General features: G+C 59.7%; 2 protein-coding genes across 11 annotated transcripts in view; both read right to left on the bottom strand.

Moving 5' to 3' along the window:
• Positions 1 to 1,416: 1,416 nt before the first annotated feature.
• On the bottom strand, positions 1,417 to 3,620 carry LOC133235449 (death domain-containing membrane protein NRADD-like). Its single transcript, XM_061396985.1, has 4 exons — positions 3,530 to 3,620; positions 2,403 to 2,586; positions 2,145 to 2,287; positions 1,417 to 2,047 (listed from the first exon to the last, which is right to left on the bottom strand). Exons 1-4 carry the CDS (start codon positions 3,570 to 3,572, stop codon positions 1,728 to 1,730), a joined length of 690 nt encoding a protein of 229 aa, XP_061252969.1. The 5' UTR covers positions 3,573 to 3,620; the 3' UTR covers positions 1,417 to 1,727.
• A 1,705-nt stretch (positions 3,621 to 5,325) lies between these two features.
• The window catches only part of NBEAL2 (neurobeachin like 2), a 30,391-nt gene continuing 23,069 nt past the window's right edge, over positions 5,326 to 12,647 (bottom strand). For all 10 annotated transcript variants that reach the window (XM_061396967.1, XM_061396970.1, XM_061396969.1 and 7 more), the window contains 21 exons: positions 12,406 to 12,530; positions 12,184 to 12,319; positions 11,540 to 11,700; positions 11,122 to 11,438; positions 10,926 to 11,021; positions 10,452 to 10,576; positions 10,229 to 10,369; positions 9,931 to 10,061; positions 9,722 to 9,831; positions 9,507 to 9,624; positions 9,285 to 9,382; positions 9,098 to 9,214; positions 8,420 to 8,509; positions 8,232 to 8,341; positions 7,945 to 8,117; positions 7,710 to 7,804; positions 7,351 to 7,467; positions 7,097 to 7,255; positions 6,872 to 7,020; positions 5,885 to 6,020; positions 5,326 to 5,808 (listed from right to left, as the gene is read on the bottom strand). In XM_061396967.1, coding sequence (XP_061252951.1) covers positions 5,704 to 5,808; positions 5,885 to 6,020; positions 6,872 to 7,020; positions 7,097 to 7,255; positions 7,351 to 7,467; positions 7,710 to 7,804; positions 7,945 to 8,117; positions 8,232 to 8,341; positions 8,420 to 8,509; positions 9,098 to 9,214; positions 9,285 to 9,382; positions 9,507 to 9,624; positions 9,722 to 9,831; positions 9,931 to 10,061; positions 10,229 to 10,369; positions 10,452 to 10,576; positions 10,926 to 11,021; positions 11,122 to 11,438; positions 11,540 to 11,700; positions 12,184 to 12,319; positions 12,406 to 12,530 — 2,809 coding nt within the window. In that variant the 3' untranslated portion in view covers positions 5,326 to 5,703. The remainder of the gene's footprint in view (positions 5,809 to 5,884; positions 6,021 to 6,871; positions 7,021 to 7,096; positions 7,256 to 7,350; positions 7,468 to 7,709; positions 7,805 to 7,944; positions 8,118 to 8,231; positions 8,342 to 8,419; positions 8,510 to 9,097; positions 9,215 to 9,284; positions 9,383 to 9,506; positions 9,625 to 9,721; positions 9,832 to 9,930; positions 10,062 to 10,228; positions 10,370 to 10,451; positions 10,577 to 10,925; positions 11,022 to 11,121; positions 11,439 to 11,539; positions 11,701 to 12,183; positions 12,320 to 12,405; positions 12,531 to 12,647) is intronic.

Here is a 12,647-nt window from a genome sequence, read left to right on the forward strand (position 1 = left end):
ACATTAAAAAGAAGTGTTTCTCTTTGGGGTAGGTTTCCCATAGAGGTGCAGCCATATGCACTGCAGCCAAGCCCAACTCATGCTTTTACACAAGGCTCCAGGTTTCACATTTTCCCAGGAAATCTAGGCAGCCTTTTGTTAAAGGGTGGTGACCAGGGAGTTGCCAGGTTTTAGAAAGGACCACTTTGACGAGGAATTCTGTTACTTCATTTCTCCTGGAGTGTTTTGTTTTTGTTTTTTGGTCAAAATCCTTCCCTTCCAGTCACCCTTTGAAACCTTTAGGCTCAAATCCCCTCAATGGTGATGAGGGTTACTGGCTAATCCAGGGCTGGTTCATTCCTCTCAATGCAGGATTTCACACTCATTGCCGATCTAATCCTCCACACTCCTCTGGCCAACTCCCTGCCTGTACGATGTCTGCAGTGCTTTGGCCTGTTTAAAGCTGACCGAACACCAAGCCTTTCTCTTCTGGGTTATTGCCCAAGGGTCATCTCCGGATGAGGGTGGCTCCAAACCTGCCCTGATCTTAAGGATAAGAGTTAGAGGGTTAAGCAGCCCTGGTAAACTCTGAGGAACAGCAGCCGCAGAGGTCCCCAGCACAGCCAACACTGGTCACATCTCAGCGAGGGGACGGGGTCTAGCCTGGGCACTTGGATGGTGACTGGATCCACGTCTGCTGAGCTTAGGTGGCTGTATTTCTTCAGCACTCTGATCCTGATGGATGCCAGGATGTAGCATTTTTCCTTCCTAGGCAGGGCCTGTCTGCTGTAGCAACACCGTGGAAGCACAGTGACGGACCTGCCGCTCCTGCATTCAGGGCGGCCATATGCGAGGGGTGCAGGTGGTCTGGCTGCAGCTGCCCTGTCCTCAGGTAGGTGGGATGACCTGCCTGTCCTTGGCTTGTGTGGAAGCATCTTTGGACCTCCCTCTCCCGAGTCTGGAATGTGGGTCCTGAAAGGAGAACACTTTCTTCCTTTTTCTCACCTAAAGATGCCTGGAGGCCCTTGGGAACAGAGTCCTAGTTCCCCAGGACCAGTCTGCCTCTTACTGCCTGCCCAGGAGGGGGCAGGCTTCCAGCCTCCCCTTGAGGCTAGTCACAGCCCAGATGAGGAAAATGGTCTCAAACCTAAGGCCTGAGAGTCCTAGCAGGTGGGAGGCTTCTGAAGGTGCCAGTCTATTGTTCTCCAGCTAAGGAAGCATAAGTTCAAAAAGGAAAGTGCTTCCTAACACACTTCAGCTGGGGAATAGCAGATGCAGGATGTGAGCTCGACTCTGCCCACAGAACTCACCCATCTTCTGTGGGTACACACTCTGTCTCGGGTGCCTTTCACCTTAGGGAGCCCAGCCTTTTCCTAGGCCTCTGCCACATTAGCTACCCAACTGTCTCACAGGCCCACGGAGCCAGACAGAGCCTACAACAGTCCAGAGTTGCCTTTAATATGGGGTACGAAAGTAGAAAAAACAGTTGAGACTATGGGGAGGTGAGTGGGGATCGGGCAGGGCAAGACTGCTGCTCCCTGTCCGGCTGTCTCCCGCCCACGTCCTGATCCCTGTCCTGGAAGAAGGCAGGGGGAGGGGAGGTGACTGGTGTTTTGTGTGTCCCCCCAAAACAGAACAAGCTGAGGTCACCAATGCCAGGAAGCCCATAAAGGGGAAAGTATATGAGGTGGGGGTGGTGGGGAGCACCAGAGCAGGTTCCCTGAGAGGCCAGGCTGTGGAGCCACAACTCACACCACAGAGCAACCCTCAGCCGGGGAGCTCAGAGCCCGAATCACGTCTTCACGGCCCATGGCAGCAAGGGCGTCTGCTAGCGCTCTGAGGGTGGCGCCACTGCCTTCCTGGACAGCCCAGTCCCTCAGCAGGGCAGAGGCGGGCCCTGGGCTCCGGGCCATGGTCTCCACTGCCTCAGCCTGGTAGCCCAGGCGGCCCGCCAGGCCCCGCCAGCCGTTGGCCGGTTCACCCGACACCTCCAGGAGCCGTTCCACTTCCTCCTGCTGCTGCCGAGGAAGGTGGAGGTAGAGCCGGCAGCCAAGTTCAGGCAGCGGCCCTGGGATGGGAGATGTGAGGGGCACGCAAGGGTTAGACAGACTGGTACGACAGGGCTGGGCAGGTCTAAAGGGCGACAGGTAGGGGAAGGGGCTCACCTTGGCTGGGGGCACAGGGCTCCAGGCCAGCTGGAGAGTCCCGGAAGACACTGCTGTCCCCATGTAGCTGGTCCCTGCTGAGGGCCCCCAGCTCTGCGGTCCGAGCTTTGGCCAGCTGCTGCCTTTGTTTGCGTGAGCGCCAGCTGTGGGGAGCAGGGGGAACCTGCCAGCCTGCTCCAGCCTTCACTGAGATGGCGAGCTGGCTGGGAGTCCAGACGGGGAGGAGGGGTACCCCAGGGCAGTGCCCAGACCACCTACCACTTGAAGACCACGTAGGCAAGCAGACCAAGGACCACGGTGGCCAGGAGGGCACAGTAGACAGGGATGATGCTGCCTGAGGCCCCTGGGGGCTCAGGGGAGAATGGGGAGGAGGTGCTGGGGGCCAGGGCTCCCCCTGCCGCTGCCCACACCCCTTCCCTGTCCTGCTCCCTCCGGGTCTTATCTGTGGAGAAAAGTACAGACAGGGTCAGCGGCAAGGAATCAAGACCAGGGGTCGATTTTGCTGCTAGAAAAGCTGGAAATCATAGCCCCTACTATGGAGTGACAAAAGCTCATACCATGACAACAAAAGCTGACTGGCTCATTCCCTACCATCACCTCCCACAGCCTCCCCTTGGCTCGCCACGCTTGGACACCTAGCCCCGGATGTACCTTCTCCAGGCTTCCAGACGTCTGCCCTTGCTGGTTTACCTTTGCTCCCAGGCAGCAATCTCCTGCTCTGGGAAGTCATCCTTGGTGACTCCCAGTCTCTCCCTTTCCTGGCTCCTGGGGCACCTCCTCTGTCTACAGTGGCACTAAACCGTGTCCTGTCGCCCCCAGCAAGTCTGGTCTGTGCACGCACAGTCATTCACGCTAGTCCCTGTGGAAGCCTCTGTGCACGGGAGACCTTGCAAATTTTTACAAAATAAAAGTGAACCAGGGGCTTCCTTGGTGACTCAGTGATAAACAATCAGCCTGCCAATGCAGGAGGCATGAGTTTGAGCCCTGATCCAGGAAGACCCCACGTGCTGCAGAGCAACTAAGCACATTGTGCACCATTATTGAGCCTGTGTCTAGAGCCCGTGCTCCACAACAAGAGAAACCATTGCAATGAGAAGCCCATGCACCACAACAGAGTAGCCCCTGCTTGCCACAACTAAAGAAAAGCCCTCACAGCAACACAGACCCAGCATAGCCAAAAATAAAAACTGAACCAGAAGGCAAGTAAATGCTGCTGCTCACTTCTGCCGGCAAGTCAGTTGTCCCTACAATCCAGTGCAGGCAGGGCACCAAAAACAAAATGCTCCAGGGCTGTGACCAGACTTGTATGTGATCGGCAAGGCCAGGGACCCATGGATACCTCCCATCCTACCCAGTGCCCAAAATCTGGATCGAAAAGTACTTACCCACATGGACCATGGCTTCCCTGTGGCTGGAGTTCTGCAGCATGGTTCTACCAGCTAGCAGTGCTCCCAGTGGCTGCACTTCTTAGAGAAGGTTTTTGGAGTGTCGTGAGCAGCGCACAGAAAAAGGAGCTGGGAGACCTCTGAGTCCAGCAGGGGCTGTGTGTAGGAACAAGGAGGAAATCCCTCAGGCTGCAAGTCAGGAGTCCCTTGGGGTAGTCTGCCCCCTCTGCTGGCTCATGTCATCCTGATTCATTCCAGGGCTGCGCACCTCCCCATCTTCCCACTCGCCAATCTGGACCAGTTTCCTCCGGTGTCAAATGGGGTGGAGCTGATACTGCTGGTCCCAGCTGGCCAAAGCTGGAGGAGACCAGAGTGCAGCTGTCTCAAAGACTTGGCAAACCCCGGGTGTGAGTCCAGAGCCAGCACAGGAAGACCAGGGAGACTCCCGTCCCCCATAAGCCAGAACCAGGCGGAGACTCACTGGCTGATGGAAGCTCCCCAGAGTTCCTAGAAGAGCACAGTTCCTGGGGTGACTAACTCTCACTCCTGCCTCCAGGGTCAATGTCCAGCCCTTACCTCCTGGTCAGGGGCAGGATGGGAGGCTTCCTTGGTGGGTTCAGCCAACACAGTGGGCCCAGAGGTACCCGGGCCCTTTCTTATCTGGGAATTTGGCAAGGGCCTGCAGGCTGGAAATCTGAAGAACACACAGTTCCAGGACCCATCTGCCCTTACAGGGCTGATCCTGCTGGGACCTCCCTCCTGAGGCCTGGATAGAGAGACCCTGGACTGGGCAGAGAAGGGGAGCTTGCCTGGAAAAGGGATGGAGATGAGACCTGGGCGAAAGTCCTGTAACTCCCCAACATCCACATCTGGCCCAACCCCTGCACTCCAAATTCACTTCCCTCCATAAGGCCAGGGACGGATGTGGACAGCAAAACGCACACTAGACAAGTGGGTCTGGCATGGAGCCTGTGGCGACCTTTGCAACATGAAGGATGTGTATGTACAGTTGTGTCACTTACCACATAAGGAACCCTGCCTGGATCGGGGTTGGCGGGTGAGCCTGTGACTAACGCTAGCTCGCAGAGACAGCCAGGCCTTGTGCCCGACCCACCTCGAGCTGCAAGACTGGAGCCTCTACCAACCCCTCCTCCACACACACCCATCTGGAGGCCCACAAATATGCACACATGCGCACACAGGAACACCCTAAACGCCCACACTACCCTGACTTCCCACAGGCATCCCAACCCAGATGCTGGCACCACAACCGCGCAGGATTTTGGCTCCAGAATGGGGGAGGTACAGAGAGACAGCCACAGCTCCCTCCTTCCAGGAAGACCCGACGCTATGTCCCCAACCCGCTCCTGACCTGTGGTGGCTGACCCTCCGTCGGTCCCAGGATCGGTTTTGCCTGCAGGATGGGGCCTCCCGGCCTTAAGCCAAGCAGGGAACACGCAGTGGAGTCCCTGGAGAGGCCAGGTTTTCACCCGGCGGAGACGAAAGCGGGCGGCAGAGGACTGGACACCGAGGGGGCGGGGTGATGATGGGGGCGGGGCCGCCCACGGTCTGGCCCCGCCCGGACCAGGAACTCGCACATGCGTGGAGGTGAGCCTGAAGCGGAACTGGGCGTGAAGCTGCCAGAAAAACAGGCCCGGGCCCCTAGGGACAGGGGCGGCGTAACTGGGGGGCTAGGGGCACGGTGCGGTGTGGATGCTCATGGACCAGGGGACGCCAGCCCAGGGCGGTGGCCAGTGCCAGTTAAGACGCGCACACATGCTCGGAGGCAGAACAACTACAAAACTAGTCCATGTTTATTGCTGAGATGCGAGAGCGGGAGGGGTCGCCCTTAGGATTAAGGCCACAGCCCGGCCCCTGTGCTCCGCCAGGACCGGGGATCGGGAGCCTGGGCTCCCCACCCCAGACTGTGCAAAAAGTGCTGTGCGGCCGCTGGGGCCAGTGCTGGGACTCCGGGCGGCCCCTCTGCCGGCGAGGGGCAAGATTTCCTGGAGTGACATCGCCCGCCAATCCCTGAGCTGGGCAGAGGTGGGGCCCCGCCCACCCCCGCCTGAGTGTGGGCGGGGTGTCCCCCCGCCCCCCGAGGGCTCTCGGGCGGAGCCTACTGGGGCGAAGCCCGCTGGGGGCGGGGCGGCGCGGCAGGAGGAGGCGGGCTGTCAGCGCGCCTCTCCAGGGTTGTACTCTGTCTCCCCAGAGGACACCTGGGAGATGCGCCGGGAGGAGGACCGCCACAACTTCCGTGCAAACTGGCTGCTGCGCACCTAGTGGGAGCAGGCATGGGTCAGCCAGAAGCAACGCTCCCACCCTGTGCAAGGCCCACCCTGCCCGCATTCTCACCTCTGAGGGCTGCCCTGCGCCCACCACGATAAGCTTGCCGTCTTCCAGCCCCACGAGCACGTGGCTGCGCTCCTTGGTCACAGCCACGCTGCGGATCGGCACCTTCATGGGCAGGGGAGGAGCGGCTGGCAGCAGTCTGGAGGGAGGAAAGGAGGTGATATATACAAACTTGCAACTGCAAGGAGTTTTGCATCCAGCACATAGTTGTCTCTTCATTCTCCCATCCACCTCCCAGTCCTCATTTGAAGGATGGCTGGAGGAAAATCCTGACAAAAGGGTCCCACACAAGTGTGTGCCTAAAAGAGGCCCAGGGCAAGATCTCCCCATTGGGGGATGGGAGGACAGAGACAGGCCTTGAAGAATGTGTCCATAGGGCATTTAAAGGGGTTAGGGTCCACAGAGCACCTCCTAGTGTCCCTCTGCCAATAACTACCACCTGAGGGATCACGTGACCAACCTAGACAGCATATTAAAAAGCAGAGACATCACTTTGGCAACCAAGGTCTGTCTAGTCAAAGCTCTGGTTTTTCCAGTAGTGGATGTGAAAGTTGGACTATAAGGAAAGCCGAGTGCCAAAGAATCGATGCTTTTGAACTGTGGTGATGGAAAAGACTCTTGAGAGTCTCTTGGACTGCGAGGAGATCCAACCAGTCCATCCTAAAGGAAATCAGTCCTGAATATTCATTGGAAGGATTGATGCTGAAGCTGAAAGTCTAATACTTTGGCCACCTGATGCGAAGAGCTGACTCACTGGAAAAGACCCTGATGCTGGGAAAGATTGAATGCTGGAGGAGAAGGGGACGACAGAGGATGAGATGGTTGGATGGCATCACCCACTCGATGGACATGAGTCTGAGTAAGCTCCAGGAGTTGGCGATAGACAGGGAGGCCTGGCGTGCTGCAGTCCATGAGGTTGCAAAGAGTCAGACACGACTGAGCGACTAAACTGAACTGAGGGATCACAAACCCATAAACAGTGAGGCTCACTTGTTCAAGTGGAGGATGTGCAGGGCACACTGGGCCGTGCCCAGCAGAACAAAGTCCTCTGTCACCTCGAGGGCTGTGGGCTGCTCCACCAAGGGCAGTGAAGCCCGCAACCTCCCATTCACTGAGTACAGGTGCAAGGAGTAGGTGACCTGGAGGAAGCAGGACGTGTTAGCAAGGACAGAATCCCAACTACCCCTATCTTGGCTGGGCGCCCCTTTCCCATACCTGAGCCCCCAGACGCTCCCGCGCTGAGCTCTGCACCACAATCTGGCCCTCAGACCCCAGCACCAGGTGGGACACAGGTCCAGGCAACGTGCTTCCTGGAGGGCTGAGTGTGGCCACAAACTGGCCACGGCGCACCGTGTGGATGATCACAGTTCCGTCCTGCAGGAAGGCAGCTTAGGGTGCTGGGCACAGGCATCTGGCTCCAGGGGCAGGGCCCAGCAAACAGCCTCCCCTGGGCACAGGCAGACACACACCTCCGATCCGGACACCGCCATGTCAAGTTCAGTGCTGATGGCCACACAGCTCACGGCAGCCTCATGCCCATACAGGATCTGCACGGGCTTTGATGCCAGCCCCATTGAGAGACCATTCTGTGGGGAACACCAGGGCTGGCTCAGGACTGAGGCACCCCACCACCTTGGCCCCAGAGTGAGAAGGCTAAAAGCTCAGAAAAGTGAAGGTCTGATCCAAAGTTAGACAGTTGGAGCCCCAGACTCACTCACGGTAGTAGTAGGAAGGGGAAGAGAGCAGGGTAGGACTGGAGGCCCACTAGAGGGGCAGATGGGCCGCAGATCTGGACCAAGGGGGCCCACGGGGCTGCCACCCAGCACACCTGCTGCATGAGCCGCCACACCATGCATGTGGTGTCTCGGGAGCCTGAGATGAGGTAGATGCCACAGGTGTCCAGCGCAAGGCAGGTTACTACATCTGCACAGGAGAGGGGAGGAAACGGGACGGGAAAGAGAGAGGGGAGGGGAGAAGAGGGAAAATAGAGCAGTTACCCCTCCCTGGCCAGCTCCGGAGCCCTGCTCCCACCCGCATAACCTGAGCTCCCAGGCAGCACCTACCAAGGTGGCAGCGGAGCTGGCTGAGCAGCCTGCCCCGGGGCAGCGCAGTCACTCGCAGGCTGCCATCCCAGTGGCCACCACTGAACAGCAGCTTTCCGTCCGGGGACACTGCCAGGGCTTGCCCACTCACACCACTGCCTGGAACCCACGGGCCGCTCAGGAGTCGCTGCATCCTGACCCAGTGAGGAGGACCACAGGTGAGGCCAGGCTACACAGGAGACCCTCGCCTTCAGAGACCTTGGCCAGAGCATTTAGAGCCCACCCTGGCCCACAACCCTCTGTCCTACTTGGGGTTGCCCATGGTGGGGTCTTTGCTGAAGCTGAAGTAGTTGCTTATGTTTCGGTCATAGGGCAGCCAGCTGTGGGTCCCCAGCAGCCCACTGGCACTCACGGTCACCTGGGCGAGAGAGGACAGAGGTGGGTTGGGGCAGAGTCGGGGGTGGAGCTGAGGTGGGGCCCGGCCCGGTGCACTTACCAACAGGTCTGCGGAGCCCTGGGTGATGAAGGAGTGGGGTTGCCGGTGGGGAACCAGGGCCAGCACCAGGGGCACGCCATCGCTGATGACCTGCGGGGGCAGGGCGGGACTAGCTACCCGAGCAGCCGGCTAGAGCCCCCACCATGCTACCTGCTTCTTGGCCCTCAGCCCCGGGGCATCACGTGACAGGCAGAGGTCACTCTGAGAGACATGCAGAGAGCAGTGGGCCTTCAGGGCATCTCAGGAAGTGAGAGACCAGATGGACAAGGAAGACCCTTCAAGCTTGGTTTCAACCTCGGTCATCCCACCCCACGACTCCACATCTCCGAGTCGGCTAGCGTGAGGAGAGGAGAGCCTGAACACCTTGGAGCTGGGGGCCTTCTGGGATGCAGGCAGGAAGGTGAGGAGAGTATTGAGGCCAGACTCCCTCCTTCTGTTCTCCCTAAGGATGACCAGGGGAGTCAACCTGGCCTGACCCTCCCTCATGAAGATGGCACCCAACCCTCAGTGATGTTTACCTCATATTTCCTCTTATTTCCTCGATATTTACCTCTTATTTCTAAGATGTCTTAATATCAGGGACTTTGATTTAGGTTTTCCATCTCCAAGAGATTGGCAAGGACCGTGGAATTAAATGAACTTCACTGGGTAGGTAGTTGAGACCCTGCTTCCTCTCACCTCTGCAAAGAAGGCCTTTAGCTGGCCCAGGTGCTGGAAGATGCTAGGTGAGTTAGTGTCCAGACGTGCAAGGCGCTGGGCTGCTTCCTCCACGGAAAGCCGAGCTGGATGGGGCTCCTGTGGGCAAGGAACCATTCAGCACCGCGGCCAGGGCCTCCCTGACCACGGTCTTCCCAGCCGGCCTTACCTTCAGCAGCTGACAGGGTGTCTGCCCGAAGTTGCTGATGATGCCCTCCAGTGCCTTCCGCTCCCGCTCATCTGCCACCTGGTCCAGGTCCACAGCCCCTGAGCATCGGCAGGTTAGGGGGGGGGGGTGGGGCGGGGGCGGGCAGTCAGGACTCCTTCTGTGCCCCCTGCACGCCCCATCCTCTGCACCCCAACCCTCACCGGCGTCCAGGGCACCGCTCACCCTCGTAAGTGCAGTAATAGAAGACATTGAGGGCCTCCTCTGCAGCTGGCCCCCGCTGCTTGTAGCCAAAGATGAGGTCGATCCACTCATGCAGGTGGGCAGATACATACTCTGACTCCTAGGGGCAGGGAGGTGGCCGTCAGTCCAGGAACAATGGACCCTCCGCCTCGGCCCTCCCCTCTGGCCACCTGCCGGTATCTGTGCGCACATCTCACCAGTGCCCGGCGGTGCTGCTGGATGAAGTCCTCAGGAGAGCTGGCCCATGGGGGCAGTACCACATCACCCACCTTCTCGTTGGTCAGCTGGAGGCAGCCCAGGTCAAAGCCTGGCACAGAAGGCTGGGTCAGCTGTCTCGCTGTGCCTTCTTCACCAGCTCCCCGGCCACCCTCCATCTTCATGCCTCCCGCCCCCACCCAGCGCCTACCGTTCTGGTTCTCCAGGAAATCGGGGAAGTAGAAGAACTCTGGGATGAGCTCCTTCACATCAGCGGGGCTCTCCAGGCGGGCCTGCCAGGCTGCTGCCACTGAGTGGAACTGCCGGTCCGAGCAGTCGAAGCTGGGGAGGGGCACGGGCCAAAGTGAGGCAGTGAGAAGGGAGACAGGGAATGAAAAGGTGCAGCCCTGGACAAGCAGGGAGCCAGCCTGTCCAGGATGCCTGGAAGACCCACCCTTCCCTCATCCACCCTGCCCACCGCCCCACACCATCTGCCTGCCCCTCCACACCGGCCACTCTGCAGCTGGACGTGCAGGGAGGTGAATGGTTCCACGCGGATGAGGTAGTGCATCACGCCCGCCGCATTGGAATAGTGGGTGCCATAATGGAACTTGTCGATGGTGCCCGCTGGGTCCTCGAAGCTCTCATACCTAGAACCACGGTTGGAGGGAATCAGTGGAAGCCCTCCCTGGTCCACCCCAGCCCCGAGCCCAGCCTTGCTCATGCACTCACTTCTCCTTCACAAGCTGGGCGTGCTTGGGGTTCACCACACCAATGGGCTTGGACAGGTCCCGGAAGACGGCTGGGTTGCTGAGGTCCAAGGTTGGGGACACGTAGTCCTGTAGGACCCAGGGGAACTGGCCGCCCACCCGGGCAGGAGCTGCATGAGGGTCCTGATGGCCTACATGGCCAGCCTGCCCTGCCCGCACCCTCACCCTCAGGAAGATGGGTGGAGCCCACAGGTGGGGGTGCACCATGGGGAGCAGGAGGGATTGTCTGAGACAGGATTTCCTTCAAGAACAGAGGCCAGGAGGGGAAGGGAGTGGGGCTGGGTGTGCGTGGGGGGCTGAGCCGAGAACAGAGGCCAGGCCTCAGGCAGCACCTGCCCAGGACTGAGCTCAGGGCTTGGCCCTCTATCAGTACCCACACTTGGGTGGACCAGGGCTGGCGGAGCAGAGGGTGGGTGGAGGGGTAGCAGGCCCTTACCACAGGGTACTGAGACAAGTCATTGTAGGTCCGCCCCGCAATGGTGTTGAGCTGCATCAGGTACTCAAAGTTGGAGATCTCTCGCTGCACCCATTTCTGGGGGGGCAAGGATACGAGGTGAGCCGGTGGGCTGCCAGCACTCTCCCCAGTGGCGGGGCTCTGACCTCACCTGACCCCCACCCTCCAGGGCTCTCACCTGCGTAAGACCTGAGGCGCGCAGCATCTCCTGGGGAGAGCGGCTACTTAGGTAGCCTTGGGTAGGGGGTCGCAGACGCAGGAGCCAGGAGTACACCTGGTTCCGCACCTGGGTGTGGGGTGGAATGAGGGAGGGCTGGGGCCTGGGCACGGGGGAAGGGGATGAGGCTGCGGCCCCGCCCGTCTTGCATGGGAAGTTGAGGAAGTAGTTGGCCTGATCAATGAAGAAGAGCTCAAGAGCTGAGCGGCGCAAGTTGAAACGCCGCAGGTGGACCTCTCGCAGCTGGGCCAGTGGGCGCCGGAAGTCATGGCCGATGCCTGTAGGGATGGAGAGCAGGTGCTGGAGCTACCCGCCCCAGCCCCACGAGACCCCAGCCCCCATCCCTGCCGGCCCTCCAGCCCGCTCCAGCAGAACACACCCTCCTCAGTTTCGACCCGCTCGGCACTGCCATCGTAGAAATACACGTGCTGCGTGGTGACCTCCAGCAGCCCTGGGACCACAGCCACCACGGTGACCAGTTGGCACTCAGCTGACAGCACCAGATTCTCATGCTGCTCATCCAGCTCTGCGGCCTCCAACCTGGGGGCCAGCACCCACTTTAGGTACTAGGCTCTGGGACCCCCATTCCCAACCAACCCAAGGACCACACTCTCAAAGTACCACTAAGTTAGGAGGCATGCTGCTCATGATCCCATAGGAGGAGGAGGAGCTGCCCATGGTCCAGACTGGCCCCAGTCCATGCCCTGAAACCTGGGCTTCTAAAGTTCCTGCCAGGACACCAACCCCTGTCCCCAGCCTCCCCTCACTCAGCACCTGCCCACTCCCATGGGTGCACATCCTGGTCTGGCTTCTCAGTCCTGCTCTGGGGTGCCTGGCCATCAAACAGCAACTCTCCATCCTCTTACAGATCTGCCTAACCCTTCCACCTGACTTTGGACTGTCCCTTCAGGGTGGTTAGCCCCACAGCAGGAGGGCAAGTACACTGAGAAGTCCTCTGCCACTGGCAGGCACACATTGGACAGGCCCCCTTGCCCTGGGCAGCTCTTTCCCAGCCCCACTCACGGGGTCTCCAGTGCAGCCAGCTCGTCCTCGCCCAGCTGGTCTTCCTGTAGCTCCTCAGGTAGGCTGCTGACTTTGGCCTCTTTGGTCACAGCGAGAGGCAGTGAGGCCTCCTCGGTGGGTGTCAGGGGGGCCTCACCTGCAATGGGCCCAAGGGTGCTCAGCCAGAGCTGGACAAGACAGGGCTATGAGGTTGGGTGGACACAGCTCGGCACACCCTCTCACCCAGGTTGTCGCGTAGGGCACTGGCCTCCAGGTGAGGGTTGAAGTGATGGTTGGGCACCAGCTTCAGACGCATGCGCGAGTAGGTCTCAGCACTGGAGAGCTTCCAGTGGGGGGTGGGCGGATCCCTACAGATATGACCCCACTTACGGTCATGAGTGGGAAGCAGCGGGTTGCAGACCCCTCTGCCTTCCTCCCAGGCTTCTCCTCAAAGACACTCTCCTGGCCCCTCCCTCCCAAGACCC

This window comes from Bos javanicus, chromosome 22, assembly GCF_032452875.1.
Source record: "Bos javanicus breed banteng chromosome 22, ARS-OSU_banteng_1.0, whole genome shotgun sequence".
NCBI lineage: Eukaryota > Metazoa > Chordata > Mammalia > Artiodactyla > Bovidae > Bos > Bos javanicus.